This window comes from Papio anubis, chromosome 2 (assembly GCF_008728515.1).
Source record: "Papio anubis isolate 15944 chromosome 2, Panubis1.0, whole genome shotgun sequence".
In the NCBI taxonomy this organism is placed as follows: domain Eukaryota; kingdom Metazoa; phylum Chordata; class Mammalia; order Primates; family Cercopithecidae; genus Papio; species Papio anubis.
This window is the reverse complement of record NC_044977.1, coordinates 159,489,124-159,511,998: the sequence shown is the minus strand read 5'-3', so window position 1 is coordinate 159,511,998 and position 22,875 is coordinate 159,489,124. Positions and strand designations below refer to the sequence as shown.

The window sequence follows — 22,875 nt, the reverse complement described above, 5'->3', positions numbered from 1 at the left end:
GAATCTTCAACTTCTACAGCTAGGCTGACAACACAGCATCTCAGCTGGATTTTATGCAAGTCATTTCCACAAAAGATTCAGACATAAGCCTAGAATTGGGGCTTCTCAGGCACCTGAAAATAAGATATTTCTTCATGGATTGGGAATATTGAAACAATATGATTTGAATTCGTTTCAGCTTATAACCATACATTTGCTATGAAAATATCCAAAGACACAGGTTAAATGTACATGAGTAAGAAAATGGGAGACTTTTCCAGACCTATATAATTGGACCATGTAAAAGACAAGATAACTTCTAAGATTCTTTCAATCCTGAGCTGTGCAATAAAAAGCAAGCAAAAATTCACTAGCATGCCAGGTATCATACCCTGGATTTAACTCAATCATACTAGACCACTTAACCTAGGAATTCCAAATGAAATTCTTGACTCCCAGGCTCTCTGAGATATCCAGCATGTCAGACCACTAGCCTCAGAGGCGTGCTTTGGCTTACCCAAGATCTTACAAAAATTAAAGACCGGAATTTCAACTACCAATCTAGGGCTTACATTTCAACATTCTCTCTTCAACTTAGCTTTCCACTGCCAGCAGGTCTTTGCCTGCAACACAAAGTGACCAATCTACTGATCAAGAATGGGTCTGAGATAGACTAGTTGGCTCCCCTGAGCCCATCACCAGCTGAAGAGAAATGGCATTTGGGGGAAACTGAAGAGGAGATGGCAGTGCCCAGGAGTAAAGAAGTCAGAGGAACCCTGAGAGAGGAAAACAGGTTCCCCTGGAATTTTATCTTGAAAAACTGGGGTAACAAAAATAAAGACCACTGCACTTTTACTTACATCAATTCCTGGATTGAAATTTTCTCTCCTCTCTGAATATTAAAATTCTATTTGGAAACCTAGCTTACAGTCCTCCTCTATAAGTCTTTCTCAGACCCACCCATCTCACAAATTGGTCCATTCTCAGGACTCAAAATGCTTCTCCTTCATTCATCTAGCAGTCATGTTCACACTGTCTTGCATCATCTCACATTCCTGTTTGGTGACATCATGTAACTATTACATATTATTGCCTTTTCACATGTGTGTACCTCAATTCCTAAATTTAATTTTAACCTTCCTGAGGGTGAAGTCCATCACTATTTTAGATTTTTTTTCTCTAAGGCAGCAAATTGCATGCAGTAGGTGTTCAATATATCCTAGCCGATCACATGACTAAGGAAGACAAGCAAAGGAGAAAGAAGGAGCTGGAGGGGAAAGGTGATGCGGGACAAAAATGTCCCTCAGTAGCTGGAAGGTAGACCTGTTGTGAAGGAAAGGGAAACAAAATTCCACACAAGCTAATAAGAAACAGTACCTGATAAACAACTGAAAATGTCTGTTGAATTGAAGAAAGGCGGTAAGGAAAGAACAGATGGATATAAAGGAAGAAAAGACTAAAGGAAATGATACAAGAGAAGAAAGTGGAGATGAGAAGGGAGGAGTGAGAGAAGATGGGAGAAGAGAAGATGGGAGAAGGGGAGAGAGAGAAGGAGAGAAGAATAGAAGAAAGGAAGGATGGAAAGGAAAATGGAAGGAAAGATAAAAAAGGAGTAGAAGATAGGATGAAAAGAAGAGTAGGGAAAATGGAAAAAAGAGGAAAAGAAGGAATAAAGGACAAGTCTTACCCTTGTATTTCTGGATCTTCCATTTTTATATACTCGTTCCCTTTTTATTTCCAAAATAGCTCTTGGTGTCTTAGAGGGCACCCGGCACCTAGTTCCAGGCTCGTTGATGCACCTGCATAAAGCTGTGTGTGAACCACATTCACTGCTGATTTGGTGCTTCACTGGCCAGCAAACACCATCTCCTGCAAGTACAGCACCACCAATCCTGGGAAGTCAGCCCCAGAAAAGCTGCATTTCAAGGCTCAGGGTGTAGAACTCAAGGACATTTGGGCAAAAGCCTGGGATGCCACTGGCCCTCCACCAGGAGTTACAGTGAGAGGCCTTCTCCTCTTATTAGTGCCAAGGCATCACATGACATGCTCAGCCCACCGGCTTCCTGGGCAGCCCAACAGGGAATCAGGGCTCAGAGGCTCCATGGGGTGGGGGCAGGGGAGAACCTTTGAGGATACTCATTGGCATACAGCCATGCCTCCCTCACTGCCAACTCCCTGGGGCGCTGCTAGCACTCCTCCTCCGCCCACCCCTGAAGACCCAGATGCTCAACTCAGAGTGTGCCCCCAGACAACACAGGAAGGTTGGATGCCCAAACCTTGGCAAATGCACAACTCTTTGTGGTAATCCTAAAAAACAGCCTACCCAAGACGTCTCCATTTGCTCCCTTTTCCCTCTAATGGAAATGCCACAGTGTGTGAGTGTTAATGTATATATTTTTAAAAAAGAAGTTTGCCACATAGAAGGCATCTATTGCTGTGACCAAGAAGGAGTTCTTGATGGGAAAAGAAGGTGTATGCTTTAGGGATGTCCATAAACCCCCGAAATCAGATGTACACAATTATGCGAATTTGATTTTTCAGGTGAGAGAGTTCATAATTTTAGCAGATTCTCCAAGAGAATTGTGGCATGAACAATATTTTAAAACTACTATTCTGTACTCCTGAGGAGAAGCAAAGCAAGTTATCAGGGGTTTGCTAATCAGGAAGAGTGATTGATTAATTTGCCAACTAAGTTTCATGAAAATGCATTTTCTAGAATTAACCTATTTTGCTAAAATGACAACTGAATTTTGAAGTAGGGACTTTCTTCCCCTAGCACCCCTCATCTTTATGTCTATCTGTCTGTGTCCACCAGCTCTACAGCCTGTGTCTGCTAGGAAAGACGGTTTAAACTTGTAACACTACATTAAGCACATTTCCACCACCATCACAACTCTCTAAATTAAAGCAAACCAGTTCCAAATGGGCAAGACTTGGAAATGCTCTCACATCTGCCTATCCAAACTCATGCTACAGAAATAAAATGAGCAGCTTTAGAGGAGATTATGGTTTTAATATACCACATCATTGTCATGAAATTGAAAATATCATTGAAAGAATAACCAGGGATATACATGAAATATTTAAGCAAGCCCTAATATAGCGCTGCTGGGACCCGAAGAGTGATTTGATTGCTACAGAATAAAATGAAGCTTAGAAAAATCAGGGTGATCCACTTGAGCAACCACCAAAACATGAAATAATGGGAAAGTCTGCTTTATCAAGAACTTTTTAAAAAGCTGTTTGCAGACTCTGCAGCTGTTAATCACTCTTCACATATGGCATGGCTGTCACCTTTACGAATCATGTTTTATCTTGAAAAGATTTTCCTTTATTACCTTTACATTTGCACATTCCTAAGGAGTTGTGAAGCAAACAAAAAAAATAGGAAAAGCTCTGAAGTTCTCAAAGCCAGGAACAATATTTACAAATAAAACAGGCAAGAAAGTGTGTTAAAGTTTTAAATTATGTCCAATTTTGTGAGACCAAATATTAGCATTTTCGCTTCCGAGCTGCAGAAACAGTCTCATCTCTTATTAAAAAAAAAATTCTACACTAAGACTTTACCTTGATTGCACATGAAATCTAAGCCCACCTTGGTGAGTAGCAGAAATAGTCATAAAGCTATTGTTTTAGATTAAAATTTAAATACATTTGATTCAAATTAATAGGTACAGTATTGCATCAATCTGTGACAAAATGCATCTGAAAAATAAATTTGATGATGATATACATTATTGAGACATATAAAGATATACATATACAGGAATAGGAAAGGTTTACAATCATATAGTTACAGTTTGTCCATTTACTTTTAAAAACAGAATAATAAAGGCAACGGATAAAAAACTCAGCATTCAGGAAAATTCACCATAATGCTCTCCCTCGACGCAATGATGCCACTTTACTGAAATGTAATATTAGCCAAATTCATGCTTTTGATTTGCAGATCAAAAAGCAATCCCTCTGCTTTTTTTTTTTAATAATGGTTCTCAAAAGTTCTAATAAGAATTAGAACTGTCAGAAACAAAAAGAAAGGAACAAAGGCTGCCCTTCAGCCAAGAGGACCAGAAAAAGTCTATTTATGCAACATTCCTGTATCTGTCTATCTGTCCGTGGCCACTAGCCCTACAGCCTGCGTTGGCTGGGAAAGGCCATTTAAACTTGTGACACTACATTAAGCACATTCTCACCACCATCATCGCTCTCTAAATTAAAGTCAAACCAATTCCAAATTGGAACCTGAAGGTTCAAGAGTCAGAACGCAGCACAAACTGCATCATGCCAGTGTCAGTCCCATCCTGTTCCTCTTACCCTTCTCTTCCCAAATGGAAAAAAGTAGCCTGTGTCCTGCACATGGGAGCCAAGAGTTTGTGAAGGACATTCCTCCTCCTCAGCCCCAGGTTGTTCACTGCCTGCCTGCTCTCAGCCATCCCATCCTGCCATAGAGAGTAAGTTACTTACCACAGATGGGAGGCAGGCAGAGCTGCTCCGTCTGAATCCCAGCACTCCGAAGGCTGGAGTGCCTGAGAGGAAAACTCTGGGTGCAGCCTGGGATTCTGATGTGGAGGCTGAGGCTGGGGCTCTGCTCACACCTCAGCAGAGCCAGCGTGCCTCCCTCTAAAATGTCTAAATTAGTAAATGATAACCCCATGGTCAAATCTGTGACCATGGGGTCAAATCTGTGACAGCGGACAGAAACCCTAGCTGTCTTCTCAGAAAAGGGGAGCTGTGGGAACTCTGGTTCCTGCAGGGTGGCATAGTATATGCTTTGAATTGGGAGTCAGCTACCCTACTCATATCACAGAGCATGAACATTTCTTTCAGGATCACATGGTTTACATTTTTTTTTTCCCTGGGGGATGCAAGGAGGACAATAAGAGCTAGGTGATCACCATCATCTCGGCCCCACCAAGCAATTCATCCATAGCTCTCCAGCTCCCTAAAGATAATTCTGGAAACCAGTGGAAGTGTGATTTTCACCTATGATTTTGGTACATGAGTGAAGGCACTCACAGCAGCTCATCACAGGATGCTGTTTAACCCTAGCCCTGCACACCTGGAACATGCCCAAGATTGCACCCACACATGAGGAAATCTCAAACGCTGCTGAACACAAACAATAAACAGTATGTTCTTCAACTCCACCTCCATAAGCCAACTCAGAACAAGCACGAAGCATAACTTTGATGCTCTCAACTCTTAAATCCCCTTGTTTCTCTCCAGGTAAGATTCTTGATAGCACTGTGACAGCAGATGGTCATGTTTTTTGTACCTGCCTAATAATTCCAGCTGATGCTAAATGAATCTGACTGATGGTGATTCAAGAGACTGTGGCTGTCACGTTGGCACACTGGGATGCAGAGAATCAAAGGCGTTTACGTTTGCCTCATCACCTCTCTTGCTAATATTATGTAGAATGGTCATGCAAGAAGGATCCTTAGAGATTAAACAAAATACTTTGATTTTATAAATGGGTAAGTGGAACCCACACCATAAGTCATTCATCTAGAAATATATAATCATTCACGGCACAAGTACCTACTATGTGCAAGATCCTCACGATACATAGCAACAAAGTTCTACTACATAGCTATTTGGCCCATAGTTCATATTTCAGAATAATAATCCCTTGGATTTTTTGAAACCTATATGTGTTTCCTATATAGGTTCCTGGAGATGGTCAAATAAAAATATGCTCCAAATGTAGGGGTTGGCTAACTTTTTCTATCAAGAATCAGATAGCAGGCAGTGCACATCATATGGTCGCTGTTTCAACTATTCAGCTCTGACATTATAGGGTCAAAGAAGCTATGTGCAATAACAGGTATGACAGTATTTCTACAAAACTTTATGAAAAAAAGTGTGCATACTGCAGTTGATACATGTGCTACAGATTGCTGATCCCTACTCTACTGGATCTCATTTGACAATGACCTTTTTTGGGCTGCAGATTACAAGTTTCTCTTAATCAGATCTTATTTTACCTCAAACCTCCCCATTCATAGAAGTTAAAAATGTATGTATAAAGGACAGGAATCACAGAACAAGGAGCTTAGGAAGTAAACTTTGTTACCAGCTATTGGAAGTTTCATAAAACACAGGAAGGGAATCGGAATCACAAATAGAACTGTTTCTGATCATCCAAGCAAAGTGGAATAGAAGTTTCGATCTAAGTAACCAAGCACCAGGCCTCCCAAATTGGATATTATCTCTTCTCCCCAGCATAGGGAAGATGATGTTCCCTTGGGTTCAGGCAGGCCCTTATTATTCCACCCCATAGAAAATAGCTGTCAACCATTTCTGCTGAGGACAGCAAGTCTATTTCCAGACTGCTTAGCTTGGCTGGCAAGTCAAATACAGGGCAGACATGGACATGTAGGATCAGAAGGCAGGTCTGGTCTTCCCTGAGCCCATTCATTCCCTGGGCAGGGGTAGGTAAGTAAGGAACAAGGAGGACCACCTATATTCCCTGTTTGTGCCTGCTTTAGAGTAAAGGAGTTCTTAAAAGAGCCCTGGCAATCTGCGAAACCAACAGGGTTCATCATTTAGAGTGAGAATATGTATTGTTCACATGGGACCATTGAGTCAAAATTTGAGAATTCTTGACAAGTAACTCACAACTTTATAAAGAATAAGAAACTCAGGTCAAAGAGTTCCCAGGAGGTGACCCCTCATGGGACAGCACAGATTCCTACCTGATGTGACATTAAAAAAAAATAAAAACAAAAAACAGGCACAACTTGCCAGTACAATCACTGATGCTTGGATCTTCCTGCAAGTGCTTCTCTCCAGAAATGTATTTCCTGTACCCAAAGATGCTATACAAAAAAAAAAAAAAATCCAAGCTGCCTGAGATCAGCTGGCAGAGATCCTTCACAGTGAATTTCAGCTTCTACTAAAATGCCAAACGATCATCTGCACTTTTTTGACTTGTTTGGTGGTGAGTTGTGCCTGATATCAGACATCTGGATAAAAATTTTAAAAGTTGTTCAGCAAACCAGTGATCTAGATGTTTGGTGTCAAAAAGATCAAACAGTCAGATAACTGTTTGATTCCCTGTTTTCTAACTTCTTATCCAAGGATCTGCTACATCCAAATAATCACTCTAACCTCACTGCAGCAGCCCCCTTCATTCACTTGTTTCCATGAAAATAAAAGGAAATCTGAGTTCATTGATCACCGATTGAGAACCACATTGAGTTAGATCAGCTCCGATTCAGTTGATTTTACTCAGTTAAACTTAATGATGCTATAAAGCATTCAGAGTCAGCCAGAGCATCAAAGTGTCTGAGCAACCACGGACCATTACACACCAAGAGAAAATATCTATAGAACTTCTCATTCCCATTAGATAACTAATTAAAATGAGGGGAAAGGGCAGTATTTTCATCGTTAACCCATGATTCAGCTGCCAACATCATATAAAAGCCTCAAGCACTTGAGTCCAATTGTTCATCTTTTTTCTCTTGCTTTAACGAGGCAGCAGAAGTGATCCCTCAGCCTGCTTTCTGGGGCTTCCCTTACAGTGCAGTGTACCAGAGGAACTCAAACACAATGCTGCTCACAAACTTTTATGAGCTGTTATCTTCCAAAATGCCTTCAGCTACATCCTTCAAGGGATAATAAAGCCACTACATCTTAGTTTGGGCAGTGATTGATACTTTAATTGTTGCTTTTAAAAATAAATAAAGATTTAAATATTTCAAAAGACAGTTCCAAAGCAGATCAGCCTTTTATTTAGCAAGTCACCAATACAAGACATATAGGCTAAAGCTTAAAAGAAGCCCTTGGATTTAAAAAAAAAAAGTTTAGGAGGAGATGAGAAGTTTCTCATCTTTGATGGCTACAAAAATTATCAAAACATATTCAGGTTCAGAGTCTAGAAAAGATGTTACTGTTTGCAACATGGGTCTGGTACAGCAGTTCTTAAAGGGTAAACTGCTTTGCTTTAATTTCTAATACAGTAAATATTGATAGATTTAATACACATGAACAAAAGCTCTTTGGGGTCTTCAGTTTTTTTGTTTGTTTGTTTGTTTTTGAGACACAGTCTTGCTCTGTTGCCCAGGCTGGAGTGCTGCAGTGTGATCTCAGCTCACTGCAACCTCTGCCTCCTAGCTTCAAGAGATTCTCCTGCCTCAGCCACCCGAGTAGCTGGAATTATAGGCGCACACCATCACGCTGGGCTAATTTTGTATTTTTAGTAGAGATGGGGTTTCACCATGTTGGCCAGGCTGGTCTCAAACTCCTGACCTCAAGTGATCTGCCCACTTTGACCTCCCAAAGTGTTAGCATTACAGGTGTGAGCCATCGCGCCTGGCCCTGGGGTCTTCAATAATTATTAAGAGTGTAAAGCACCCTGTGGATCAAAAGTCTGAGCACCTGCGTTTTAGTGGAAGGACTCTACATTTTGGAGCAAAATGGTTTTTAAGGGTTTTATTTGTCTCCTCTGTCTCCCACTTGCTGTGTAATCACAGCCAATTTACTTGGCCTCTCTAGTCTTCCATTTTTTATACATCAGGCTAATCACCCTTGTAATTATTTGCTCAAGCATGTCTTCCTTGCTGAAACATAATATTCAGAAGGTCAGGATTATGTCTGTTTTGTTCATCCCACATTACCAAAGCCTATCACAGCACATTACATGATGCATGATAAGGTTTCAATAAATAATCATAAACTGATTGACAGGGTGGCTGTGAGGCTTAAATAGAATAAGGTGTATAAAGTGCCCCGTAAGGTACCTGGCAGATGGCAAATGTCATAGGTGCTCAGTAAATGCCAGATCCCTTTCTTTACCACTAATGCTGTTCTCAGTGATACCACAGAGAGAAAATTCATGGCTTGTCTATATAAGGTAAATATTTAAGGCATTGGTTCCCAAAGTGTGGTGTCCAAACTAGTAGCATCAGTATCACCTTTAGAAGCTGTTAGAAATCAAATTATTTAACTCCTACCCTAGACCCACTGACTAAGAAATTCCACAGGAAGGGCCCATCACTCTGGGTTTTAACGAGCCCTCCAGGAGATTCTGAGATTCTGATTCATCCTCAAGTTTGAGAACCATGGCTTGAAGATAGTATTTTATGCCAGTAACATTTTAGACTTTCATAACAGAGAGATACCCAATACGTTGTCTGATGCTGGCAACCTAAGATCCTTTTGGGACAAGGGCAGGGGAAACAAAGTCAAATACAATAAATTTCTGCTGCTAGTCTTGTAGGGTGGAATGATTGATTTTGTATTCTGGTTGTGTTCCTGGGGCCAGTACTAAACATACCTTTCATTTGAAATGAAGCTGGAACCATCAGAAACAGAGGAAGTTTTATCTTAGAGAAACTCCAGCATAACCCTTGAGTCACCTTTTGTGGCTGGGCATAAAATTTGTGAGTAGGAACAGAGAGAGAGGAGGGGAGAAAAGGGAGAAGGGTAAATGATTCAGTAGCTATGAAAAGCATACATTTTGTTGTTGATATCTACCGTACCTTCATAAACACACTTCTAATTTTCACAGTTCCCCTGCAACATAGCAAACCACTACCATTAGGGTGATTAATTACTAATAAGCCTCTAGTTGGTGAGAGATGCCACCAGCAAATAAAGGTTGCAATTTCAGTAATTTCCAAGTGACAGCAAGCTTCACAACCAGCCTACCACATAGACACAATCATTATTCTCATTTTATATCTGTGAAAACTGAGCTTCAACAGGTTAAGCAGGGCTGAAATTCAAACCTAGGAATTCCTGACTTAAAATTTACGCCATTCGCCAATAAACAATCTTACCTACCTATATACAACACATATAATAGTCTTGCAAATATAATGGAGCACATTTGAGGTGAGGACTATGATTTAAAGTTAATGCATAAACTACAACACACACATAGTCAAAATAATCCTTGAAAAAATCTTATAAATTTTTCATGAAGTACAATATATGTTGTAGTACAGATACAACTATGTGCAGTGGTAATATGTCTATATAACTTCATATATTAATTTGGATTATATGATAAAGAGTCAATAATCAAAATATAATAAGAATATTTTTAATAAATGAGAGCAGGTGTAGAATAGATTTTGAGTAAGTTAAAAGCATGCTTTGCCTGGATGCAGGATATTTGCAGGAATGGAGATGCACCCAGAGTGACAGAGGGAGTATCCTATGGGCCAAAAAAGTTCTAGGTTCTCTGGAGTCATATCAAGAAGTGTGATACACAGCTGCTACTTGGAAAAGCTTGCAACATGCTACAGACATGGTCATATCTATGAATAACCATTTAACAAGGAACACAATGCAGGGGCTGAAGCATAGCCAGGCCATAAGAGGATATGATAAAGAAAATTAACTTCAACTTGGAGAATCCAAGCCCAAGAAACAAAGATCATATGAAGCATGGACTGGATAAATGTGCCCTGGTCTTGGAATTGGAATAGGGATACCCTAAATTTGGTTCCTCTTCCTCCCAAGTTGCCAGTGCTTTGACATTGACCAAATTATTTATAAAACAGTACTAATAATATCTAACCCACAGAATATATACTCTTAGTGACCTGTGTATTTGTATTTATATAATTAATTTTATTTTTCTGCAAGATAAATGCATATTATCTAAAATAAATTAAAATTACTTTTTAAAAAAAGTACTATATCTCACTTTAAATCTTCTCAGGAAGGATGGAGAGCAAGGTTGGGAAAGTAGGAACAAAATATTTAGTGCATACATATGATGAGTCAAGGCCTATCTTCTACCTTATATATATGGTTTAATCTCCATTTTTTTTTTACAAATGAGGAAATAAGACAGAGAGGTTTAGTAATTTCCCCAAAGCAAAACAGCTATTAAGTGTCAGAGCTAGTGTTCAAGCTAAGTATATTTACTTCTAAAGTTTAAGCCCTTATCACAACAAAACTTAACAAATATTTGTCTTTATCAAACTGCATTGCAACCCAGTGATTTCTTGGCACATTTCCTGATAGGCGTGAGGAAGAAAGAAACAGCTTAGTTCATTCAATCAATCAAAAGTTTTTGAGCAACTGCTAGGTACCTAGCCCTGTTTGGGGTTCAGTTGTGAGCAAGACAGAGAGAGTCCTGACCCCTTGAAGCATGAAGTGGAGAGGAAAGGGGAGTGTGGTGTGGCATGGGCTAGAGAGGAACACAGGACCAGGAGTGAGGAAGCCTTTATTCTCATTGCTGTACCTCGGCCACCAACGAGCTTGAGTAAGTCACTTCACCTTGCTGAGTCTCTTTGTTCTTATCCGGAAAATGGGAGGGGCGTGCATAATTTTATGGGATTGCCAAGTTCTCACATTCTCTTATTCCATAAGAGGCATTTATTTTCCCATCTTTTTAAAATTAAATCAGGTTAGGAGCTATCATGAGTGTTATTAGTTTCCAAAAAATCAACTATTTCCACTCTTTTCCTCTTATCATACCTTTTCTCCAACATGATTCGCCATCAGTCAAGTCACAGGACATAAATGGCACCGAGCAAAAGAAATCTGACCATGGCTTCTCAGGAGCTCTGCAGTCTACCCGGCCAGATAACGTTAACACACATGATCAAAGGTATCCACCCCTGGTTTCACATTAGCACAATGTTGGGTGCAAAACTCCTTGTGTTTTCCATTTTGACACTGAGATTTATGTCTCTAAGTTACCTGTTGAATCAACTGCTCCAAAGATAACAAAGACATCACTTCAGTCATCTTGCGACGCTTGTGGCTGCTAACATATTAAAAGCCTTCTCTGTCTTTAATGATAATGATAAAGCATTGTTTTTGGCCATTCTATTGCCCTTATTATTTTTCATTTTTGTGGATATTTGTGTGAAACACACCTTTCAATATTTTTAAAACAGAGCTCTTATTTAGATTGTTTCAAGCCCATCATTTAATGGTAAAGTTTCTTGGTTATGTTTCTAATACATTTTCTTCCAAACCATTTTCTGTTTAAACAAATTAAGTCAATTATTTAGGCATTTATTTCATGATATTGATGAAATTACCACATACATGGGCATGGTGCCAGTTGATTAGATTTGAGAATCTCTATTAGCACTGTTAAGAATATATATAAACCAACCCCGTCTCTACTAAAAATTACAAAAAACTAGCCGGGCGCGGTGGCGGGCGCCTGTAGTCCCAGCTACTGGGGAGGCTGAGGCAGGAGAATGTCGTAAACCCGGGAGGCGGAGCTTGCAGTGAGCCAAGATCCCGCCACTGCACTCCAGCCTGGGCGACAGAGCGAGACTCCGTCTCAAAAAAAAAAAAAAAAAGAATATATATAAACCAAATTGCCTGCTGAATGAGACGCCACCCTTCCACTTCTCCCTCAAAATTACCTTCTGTCCACCTGCTTCCTTGAAATACAGGGAGAGGAAAATCACCTTAGTGTAACAGGACTTACAAAGGCCCAGGCCCTTTGAGACAAACCAAATGTCTCCTTTATCTCTTACCCAGCATCATTTGTTCATCTTTCTCCTCACACTTAACACCACAGTTTCAATGTTTCTTTTCACCAGTCTGCCTGCCCCTCAAGTTTTTATGTTTATCCCCAGTGCCTCCCACAGCTTTTGACATAAATGCTGTGACCAATTATTATTCAACAGATAGATGAATGAGACTCTTCTGCTGAGCAGGGAGGGGTAAGAGATGGGGAAAGGGATAAGAGATGGGGGAAGAGGCCCATTTAAAAATAAAATGGTGATAGCAAATAATAATCACAGTGAACCCGTGTTAAGCTCCTATTGTATGCCAGGCATTGTATATATTATTGCTAACCTTTAACAAAAAGGAAAAATGGTGAAAGTAATTTTTCTCTTCTTACAGATCTGCACTGTTTCAGTAAGGTAGCCACTAGCCACGTAGGAGCATTAAGCACTTAAAATGTGGCAAATCTCAATTAAAATGTGCTATAAGTATAAAAATACATGCTAGATTTCAAAAATTTAGTACTAGAAAAGAAGAATGTAAAATATCTCAATAATCTCTATATTGATTACATGTTGATTTTTTAAATATTGTGTTAAGTAAAAGATATTATTATTATTTAAAAAAGAAAAGGATGAAGTTTGGGGAGAACTCCCAAGAGAATGGGCACAGGAAGTAGCATTTATCTATCCACTAAAATGTCAGACGCTTCTAAACACCTCACATTTACAACAATTACTAGCCCCATTTTCCAGATCCTAATACTTCGGTTAAGTGATTCACCCAAATACCTGTATCTTGAAAACTGTAGCCCAGATTTAAACCAGGTATTTCTGGATTCAGAGTTCTTCTGATAACAGGTCCAAATGTAAGGAAACAAAGGGCAATCAGACCCCAAAAAGGCCTGTCACGAGGAGTTTTGAGAGCAGTCAGACTGCCCAGTCACGGAGCAGGCTAACCAGGCACCGGAAGAGACCACCAGATGCTCAGGGCAAAACCTTTTGGCCCCTCTCTGCAGCGAGGCAATCCAGGCGGGAGGGTCAGATGCACCTGGGAAAACCAATACCCCCAGGCCACGTCTTGGGGTTGGGTCAAACTCCGTTCCTTATCCTAGAAGCCCTGCTTATGGGTCCCGGAGGTGGACTCCGCCGGTGCTCTGGCGCCCTCTAGCGATTGTCCATTCTACTGCCAGCTCCCTCTAATTCATCCTTCTAGACTCATCAGCTCCCAGGGCTTGCCCTGCCCTGGACCCCTGCCAGCCTGATTTTGCTGCTCCTCCATCTCAAGGTGCAATGAATTGCCCTACAGAGGTTTTGGATATTTTGGATAAGAAAGAAGTCTTCTGGTCAATAAACCTTAAACCTGAGGTTTCTAGAGTTAATCCGAAATACTGTATTTTCCCCCTGACATTTCCAAGGAGAAATTTCTCTAGTTTCCTAGTAAGGAAAACAAAGTTAGAAATACTGTAATCTGAGCCAAAGATGTAAAAGCAACATTTAAGAAAGTTTGTTCTCTTTGAATGAAGTTTTAATTTAAAACAGAATAAAGGATTCCCCTGTGTGTTCCTGGAACTATAAACACTCATAAAATCTCTTTGTTTACTTTATCGACTCAGTTGTGACATTTAAAATAGAAAGCTAAGTCTATGCATGAGCAATTTTTTACAGAACATGCACATTAACAGAGATGGCTGCAGACAGTGACTTTGTACAAATTCAATCACATTTATTGGGTAAATATTGCACTGACTCCAAGAGACAGCAATGTAATAAGTCCCAAGCCTACTCCTCCTAACACTCTAATGGAGGTGGGAGACACCCCCGCAATCATCCCTAACTCATACTTAATAAAGATCAGCAGTGCACATGGTGCCAGAGATTGGCGCCACCGCTGTAATTATCTCCAGGGAACTTGAGTTTCTTTATGAGGTGAGTAATCAGAAGGGTTGTTGAATGAGTCTCCTGATTTTGAGAAGCCACTTATTTGAGCTTTAGCTTCCACATCTGTCAAATTAAATTGCTAGAGTCAATAGATGATCCCCAAGCTCTCTTCCAGTTCTGAGAGTCATAGAACATGCACATTCACAGAGATGGCTGCAGACAATGACTTTGTACAATTTCAGTCACATTTATTGGATAAATATTGCACTGTTGAAAGTTGCTGTTCATAGTTTAGAGATGAGTCCATCACAGATCAGCTTAAATGGGCTCCCCTTCCAGCCCTATGACTAAAATAATATTACTGGAATAAAGTTTCCCAAAGAAGGCATCCTTATCACTTTATTTTCAAGACGTGCCTTCCAACCCTCAATATTTTCTGAGCTAAAAGCTGATGGATCTCAAGAGGGTTTCCAAAGAATACAGCAGACAAATAAAGGATGTCCCAGGATATGCCGATTTAGGAGAAAATATATACAATATATCACATATATTTAGTAGTTCATACAGCAAACAGAAAGCTCCCACATAACTGCAGTTTCTAGTACAGAAAAAAGAACCCTGAAAGTATATGTTGGCACTGCTCTGTTTTTATCATGCAGTCACAAGTTTAGGAGATACTCACTGCTTGAGTTTAACGCTAATTGAGGCCTTACTATAGACTGTCTATTTCAAACGACATAGAAAAGATAATGCATCTTACCTAACCCATTTATTGTGCTTGATTTTTGGATTTACCATCAACCTTCACATAAATACTTTATCCAAAAAATGGAGTGTAACCCCAACCTAAATTATTATCGTAATATGCTTCCTTCAAAATAAAATATTATAAGATTTTGGAGATATCTTAAAAAGAATTAAAATCAGTAATATATTCTTTGCCATCTACATTCAGTCAGGAGAAAGGCAACTCTATTATTACATGTTGGAAGATCAGTTTTAATGCACCAAAGAATGGTCTTGAACTATGTGACATTTTATTTTGAATGCATTTAAATTTTTCTATTTTGATGTTTTGTGAATCTAGTATACTGGCTACTGTTGCCAAGGAAATATGACTTTGGGTTACTGCATGGATCTGCAGGGGTTTTTGTTTTTCTTTTAAAATATTAACAAGACAAAAATGAAAAGATCAAATATGGAACACAAATTTAGCTCTTTCTCTCTTTAAAGTGCATGGAATACAGATCTTCTTGCACATCACTGATTTAAAAATACAAAGATGCATGAAGTGATTTTTCCCAACTAGTGTAGAGACTTTTACCCAATTAGCCAAGTTGATATCATCATTCTTTGTTCTGGATTCAGCCCACTCTGAAAATGGACGGCACTGATTACACACAACACTGACTGCTCATCTTCAATAAGTTTGTCTCTAAATGAAAAGATCCTTTCTTTATGTGGATAAAGGTAACATAATGGTCTATGGTGTTACAGTTCAAAGAATTTTCAAAGTGAAGTCAGAAGAAAGCATGGTGCAAATCTTATAAATGTGTTCAGTATTAATTCCAAAACATTCAAATGCATATGAGAATAAAGATTCCATCATTCACCCATTTTTTGGTCTGTGATTGTTTCCTATAGTCAGTATAATCTCAAGGCTTTAAGTCATAATAATGGGCTCAAATCATCTAATTATTAAAAAGAATCAAAGCCTTTTTCTATTTTTTTGAATATTACATAAAACTTCTCTATAAACAGATAACATCTTTACTTCCTACTAACTGAAATGAGGTATTTTTAATTAGAAATACACAAACAGATTAAGATATACTTTAGAACAAACACCTTTTAATTAAAACCTCTAAAACCAGGGGCCCCTTAAGACAAACCAATAATTCAAGCAAAATGTCATGTTGCTACTGGAGACCTGGAGATAAACAGGAAGTCTTTTAATTTCTTTTTACAGTTAAGAAACAACTCAGAGCAACTATTTTCAAAGAAATTCTAGTAAAGCAACTATCTCACACTGGGAAGTCACTGTACCCTATCTGTGCCTTCTCCCAGTCAAATATGCTGGGCCTGTGTCCGGGAGAATAAAAACAAGGCTGACCACTCACAAGAAAGGCATAAGTTTGATGACCATGGGAGTTTTTACTTGTTAACGCATAAGTAGAGGTTTGGTTCCATTACAGGCAATCTCTTCTCACACAATCCTACAAAACTGCCCAGGATTAAACATCTACTATTGCTATAGACCAATATATCCTTTTATGTAATGTTAATGGAAAAATCACCTCATTCTGATGTGTTTTGAGTTTGATCCTCTAAAACCATAAGAATCTTCCCACGAGAGATAATTGAGAAAATGTTGGCCTTTATTAGTAGGCACTATTAACACAGGTGTTCTGACTGCATTTTCCAACCCTCCCTCCATTTTATGCACCTCTCTACATGTGAGAACCTTTGACTAACTCTGAGTCTTGACCTGCCAGAGTGACTTTGTCAGTCTCTCTTTAAAAATGGGAATAAAATGAGTTCAGCCTAGAAGCAGCAGCTCAGTAAGGGATATGAAAATATCAGAAGTTATCTAATCCAGCCATAGCCATGCTGAGCTTCATCTTATCTTTTGGTTAATGAAAAGAAATGGGACCTTCCTAAACTTGAAGGGCATCAAATTAAGTTTTTGCTTGCCTTTGGCTTTTGGGAGGATATGCTATGTGGTTTTACCAGTGGATACTAACTACAAAAATTGGCATGGATTCAAAACACCTATGTCATAGGAAAGTGGGTGTTTCTTTTTTTGTTTGTTTTGATATAAAGCAGAAAATAAAACACAAAGGTCTTTGAGAATAGGGATTGTTAAGGGAATAGAAGGGTAGGGAGAAAAGAACACTTTATTTGAAGTTAAGGTAATTGTGTGTGTGTGTGCGCGCGCGCGTGAATGAGCAGGGTTTAGCTTCATTTAAAGAGAACACATTAAAGTACTTTGGACGGCTCAAAACGGCTGTTCAGGAAACAAAATCAAGTGAGCCAGGAAAAACCGTAACAGTGCTTTTAAAATCCCTGGCAAAGCAGCAAGAGGATGAAGAGTTGGTTTTGCATAGTTTTGAATACAGGATGTAAAGGTGCTGAGGCACCTTTTCCCACAAGTCACTGAAATCCTGTGAGAGAGAGAGAGAGTGTGTGTGTGTGTGTGTGTGTGTGTGTGTGTGTGTGTGGAGAGGGAGGGACAGGTTCTCAGATGTTTCTCTTGCAAAGCTTCCCAGAGCACTCTCTCTTCCCCAGCCCGCCCTCTCTTTACTCTGCTCACCTTTCGCCCCTCCACTTCCCAACCCCCCACATCAAGTCCTTCATAAGTTTGCACCCCTTGGATCATCTCTGCCGCCTGTGAATTTTCCCTGGAGCCTGGCAGGTTCTGGGGCTGAAAGCCAGTCCGCCAAAGCGCCCTGGGGCGCCCCGGGGGCGCGGTCAGATTGGAACATAGAATGGGAAATAGGGTCTTAAAGCCCACCTACTCCAAGATAAAGGAGGAACATTTTTCATCAGGGTTTAGCCAGCTCCTCACCGGATGATAATCAGCACTCACTTGACTTGGCGTGGACCACCTCCTAATTGTCTCCACTGGATTCAGCCCTAACAGTTCTCGTGTGTCTGTGATACCACGCGGGGTCGTGAACTTACTCAGCTGTGGGTTGGTTTCAGTGGTCCCTCTGGTCCCGTCCCCCTTTCCCTCTGGCTATTTTATTCAACAGCGGAGGAAGCGCTGAAGGACTGGGTTGAATCAAAGCACTTGCAAGCCTATTCATTAGTTTTTAACACTGAGAGTCCCAGAGGCAACTAAATATTATTAGAACCTCATTGTAAGAAGTGTGGGGGAGGAGGTTGAGAGGTTGAATCCAACCGCAGCCAGGTCAAGCCATTGGAAGGGACTACAATGTCCCACAGCTTTCTCACTGTCAGAGAAGAAGCTGCAACTTCAGCCAGAACTCCCTTCCCCTCCCCTTCCCCGATTTGAAAACGGTACCCCTTCTTCCGCCTTCGGGACTTCCCTGACCTGCTCCTCACCCGCGCCCTGCTGTCCCCTCCCCTCCGCGGTCTTTCTCCCCAACTCCATTCGCCCCACCCCACCTGGGCGAGTTGGGTGGATGTCAGAAGGCGAGAGGTAGGGGATGGAAGTTCCTTCAGATTAAAGACGTTGCTTGCTGCTGCTTTTTAAAACAACAGCAGCAATGACAAACAAGCAAATGTGAGCGAGAAGCAGTGCATCTCAAAAGTTGGTCTTGCTATACAGCAGCCCCAACAGACTTTGCAATCGCAGCGCCCCAGGAACACAGGAATGAGGAGTTGGCATTTCCTTACCTGGGTGTGCCAACCTCGAAGAGTGGAGAGAGAATTCAGCCCGGGACCAGGTCTGTCCCGCCCCCAGGATGCAAAATCCGACTTTGAAGTGGAGGTGGTTGGTGGTGTAGTTACGTAGTGGTGTAAGGGGCGTCGCACCTCCTTCCCTTCTTGTTCTCCGAGGTCAGTTTAGCAGCAGCGGCTGGGAAAGGTGCTGAGAGCAGAGTTTGGTCTCTCCGGAAACCCTGACTCCATTCTCGGTGATGGGGTTGGGGGAAGAGGGTGAAAATGTTGGAGGTGGCAGGTCGGCTCTCAGTTAACTCAGAGAGTAAAGAGGAGGGTACTGAAGAAAGAGGGAGGGAGTGGAGTGGAGAGAGGGAGGAAGGAAAGGAGGATGGCAGAAAGACACGGGGATGAGCGGGTGGCGGGGAGATGGCAGCTTCTCACAGAGAGATTTCCACCTTCTGACGAAACCCATGCACCCAGCAACCCGGCAAGAGACTAGTTCCGAAACCTCCGCGCGAGCGCCCCCTGGGGGTTGCTGGCGGAGACAAACATTGCCCCGGGAACCCGAGCTCAGGGCCCCGCCCAGGCCTTGGCGGCGGCGCTCTCCGTGGTCCTGCCGCGCCCACAGTCTGGGCTTTCTGCTCAGCTTTGTCGCTCAACTGGGCTCCTGGGGACACTGGATTTAGATCTTCAAGTGCTTGGTCTCCATCTCTACTCTAGGGTGGAGCGGTCATATCGCGGCGGGGGTGTGGGGGAAATGAGAGTTACACTTTTTGGCACACACTAAAGACAACTTTTTAGATGGGTGCTTAACTGTCACCAAAAATGGTAAAGGTGTTGCTCATCTCTGTATCCTCTTGTGTCTACAAAAGTGTCTGGCATATGGCAGGAGCCTGGTAATTATTTTTAGTAAGTAATGCATGAGTAAATTAATGGACAAAGAGTATTTTCTTCGTCTCATGATGCGTTTCTGAATACATCTACCTTACAACTAAGATAAAGAAATACTTAGGGAGTACCCATGCTTAAAGATAGATAAAAATATGTTGTCTCATGTAAGGGATAACCACCTCCACATGTTATAAAGCACTTTAGAGAGAAAGTATGGCCTTCCTATTTCAAACATATTCATATTCAGACAAATGAACTTATTCAAATACAGGGCATTATTTCTGATTATGTCTGCTACCATAGACAAACTAGACAACTAAATTCTGTCTTCACACTGGTGTTGTCAGACTCACAAATTGGACTTTGGAATTAATGAAGTAAAGTGAATGACGGTCTCTTTCTGACATTGGGATGGTATAGAGTGTGTTACATCTAACATGGAGGGGGGATGGAAGGTCTTCCTTCTCACCCTATTAAGGGGATATCTAACAAAGCCTCTCTTCAGGTTGGAGGTGATATCAGCCAAAATCTTTTCACTAATTGTAGAGCTCTCAATTTCAAAGTCGAGAAAAAGAGAAACAATAGGGTAAGGAGCAGGATCCCCTCTTAATTGTTCTGTAGAAGTAGTCAGAAAGATCTTTGATAAACAAAGGGACAACATTCTGACAGAATACAAATAACATTTTTCTTCCTTCAGTCACCTCTAAAGCCTTTCTGAAATAGGATAACACTAAACATGAACCCTGGAAAGGACCTCAGGGAGCTTCTCTGTACACTGAAACTACCACATAAATCCTTGGATTTGCTTTGATTGCAAAAACTTGGGTCACATGGTTATGCATAAGTCAATCATTGTGACCTTTGGATATGGAATTACACTAATAGGCCGGGACTTCCACAATGTCTGGGAGCATGTGATGTCTTCTATAGCACTCCTGGAGCCAGGATGGAACCCCACCTGATCTACACGCATTGAGAGTGAGACATAGGGACAATTCTCCTAGGGATATTCAGGGTCCTCCTACCAGGAAAGAGGAGATGGATGCTAAGCAGGCAAAACCAGTGTATGATTACTAAATATGAAAATGTTAAGTCCAAAAACATTACTTCCAGGTTTTGTTAAGGGGTAGCCTCAGAGATGAACTCAAAGTTTGCATTGGATTGAACTTGCAAAGATGAACGAAGAAGAAGGAAAAGTCATTATGCATTTCTTTGCATGTTAATTGTATCCTCTAAAATTTAATTTCTATGAAGGTGAGTGATATGTCTGTTTTGTTGTCTTGTTCATGATTATAACCCCAATGCCTAGAAAGGTGTCTACCACCTAGTAGGCAGTGAACAAACATTTATAAAATTAAAAATAATGTAAATACCTTAGGGACCATTCAGCATAAACTTCTTATATTACAGGTGAGAGAAAAGGAATTAAGATGTGCTGAGCATGTACTATTTCTAGGCAATCTGTTAGGCACTCTACTTACCATCCTATTTAATTTTTACAACAACCTGCCCAAGAAAGTTTCACTTTATCTACAAAAATAAATCCAGGATTTGGGTGGTTAAAATGACCAGACCAGGGAACACAATTAGTTAATGGGAGGATAGGGGTTGTTCATTGAAGCAGTCTCTAAAGGGGCAGCTAAGAATGAGTGAACACATGGACCATAGAGAAGAAGTTATAGAGTCAACGCTCATAGGGAAAAAGAAAAACAACATAGTTATCTTTGGCCCTACACGTTAAAAGCATAGATACACAAACTAAACACAATGCTACAACTTGTGACAAATATGGTTTCCTTTGCCAGCAGGCTTCAGCTCCCTAATTAGAAACAAACAGTTGCCTGCTCGCCAGTGTGCAGAAAACATGTGCAGCTTTATGCCAGAAACTTGGAATTTTTTCTCAAGGCATGACACCGAAGGTAAATTCAAAGAGGCTTTTTACAGGGCACATAAAGCAGAATTTACTCCCACCTCTTATATGAAATCAACAGCTCATCTGTACAAATAAAGATTTGTAACCAGCTAATAATCCATGTTTTCAATCACTGCCTCCACAGCAAGTTGCCCGCCAGCCACAGTCCCCTCAACAATTGTAACATCAAAATCCCCTTGTCTCTATCACTCACCTCCTCCCAACTCTCCTTTTAATGGATTCTGAGCTGCTGGGTTCTACAGCCATGGTCAAATTTATCTAAAGCCAAGCCACAAAGTCACTGTGGCCCTGGTGTTCCCAAGTTGCAAAGGAAGCTTCAGCTCTGGGTAGATTCACTCGCTGGGTCTCTGTTTGATAAGATAAGAGGAGGCATCCGCTCAGTGTCTTATGCCAGTATGAAAGGCATCTCACCCATCAGTGTGACAAGTGAAATGCTGGAATGAAGCCAGGGAACAAAAGGGAAGAAATGTAGATTCTTACCAGTGCAGTTGATACCATTTTTTTAAAGGGAGCAGATGATGAAGGGGAAAAACAGGCAGAGAGTCAGTGCCCTGCATCAAAAACCTTGGATCCTTCCCTGAATGAGTCAGGGTGAGCATTTTGTTTTGAAATTGAATTTCCGTTTTCTTTTCTTTTCTTTTCTTTTCTTTTGTAAGAACTACTCAAGGGAACTGTTGTAAATAACAGGATATATTTTTGAGGCTGTGGATCATATAAGAACCTTGGATTTCACCCCAGGGCTATTTATAGCTCAAAAATTTGGTTGTTTTTTTTTTTCTATTTCAAGTGATTTTTGAGAATTGACTGATATATCTTCCTCTGGTGTTTCTGTGTATGCCTGAGGTGTGATATATTACTGGAAAGCCAAAAGGAACACTCTAAGAAAAACTTCTAAGATGCTAAGAGTCAAGGGAAAATGAACATACATGTTCCAAACTGATGCAGAAATTAAATATTCCACTGTCTGTCATTCCTTTTTATGGGAACCCTATACCACCTGTGGTGTCTCTGACATCGGGTAACAATTTGTGCTACAAAAGGGCACTTTATACTTCTGTCTACCAATAGGTGGCATCAAAATCTCTCCAGCTTTTCTTTCCTGTATTTTAAAAACCATAGGCAGAGGGCATTTTCTTTCTGAGATTTTACATTTTATCATGAGTGATGTTATAAAGGCCACTAAATAGCTCTATATTATTTCAGAGCAGATTTTCCTATTTGCTCTATTAATGAGGTCTCTCGGTCATCCCTCTGAGCCTCAGTTTTCTCATCGTAAAAAGAAAGTATTTGAATTGAACTCCAGCTCCAAGATTCTGCTTTTTAGCTACATAATATCTTCCCAGACACACCATTTTTCATGCCTATGATAAACCCATTAGGACTCTACTCCTCTGGGCTTAAGGAATA

General features: G+C 40.6%; 1 protein-coding gene across 3 annotated transcripts in view; it reads right to left on the bottom strand.

Annotated features, from left to right (window-relative positions):
* Positions 1-21,904, bottom strand: part of CPNE4 (copine 4) — a 505,087-nt gene extending 483,183 nt beyond the window's left edge. For 2 of the 3 annotated variants that reach the window (XM_021934867.2, XM_021934870.2), the window contains exon 1: positions 21,662-21,904. In XM_021934867.2, the coding sequence (XP_021790559.1) occupies positions 21,662-21,714 (53 nt within the window). In that variant the 5' untranslated portion in view covers positions 21,715-21,904. Of the gene's footprint in view, positions 1-18,659; positions 19,928-21,661 lie in introns of those variants that run through there. The other variant, XM_021934868.2, reaches the window with a different exon arrangement.
* Positions 21,905-22,875: the final 971 nt, after the last annotated feature.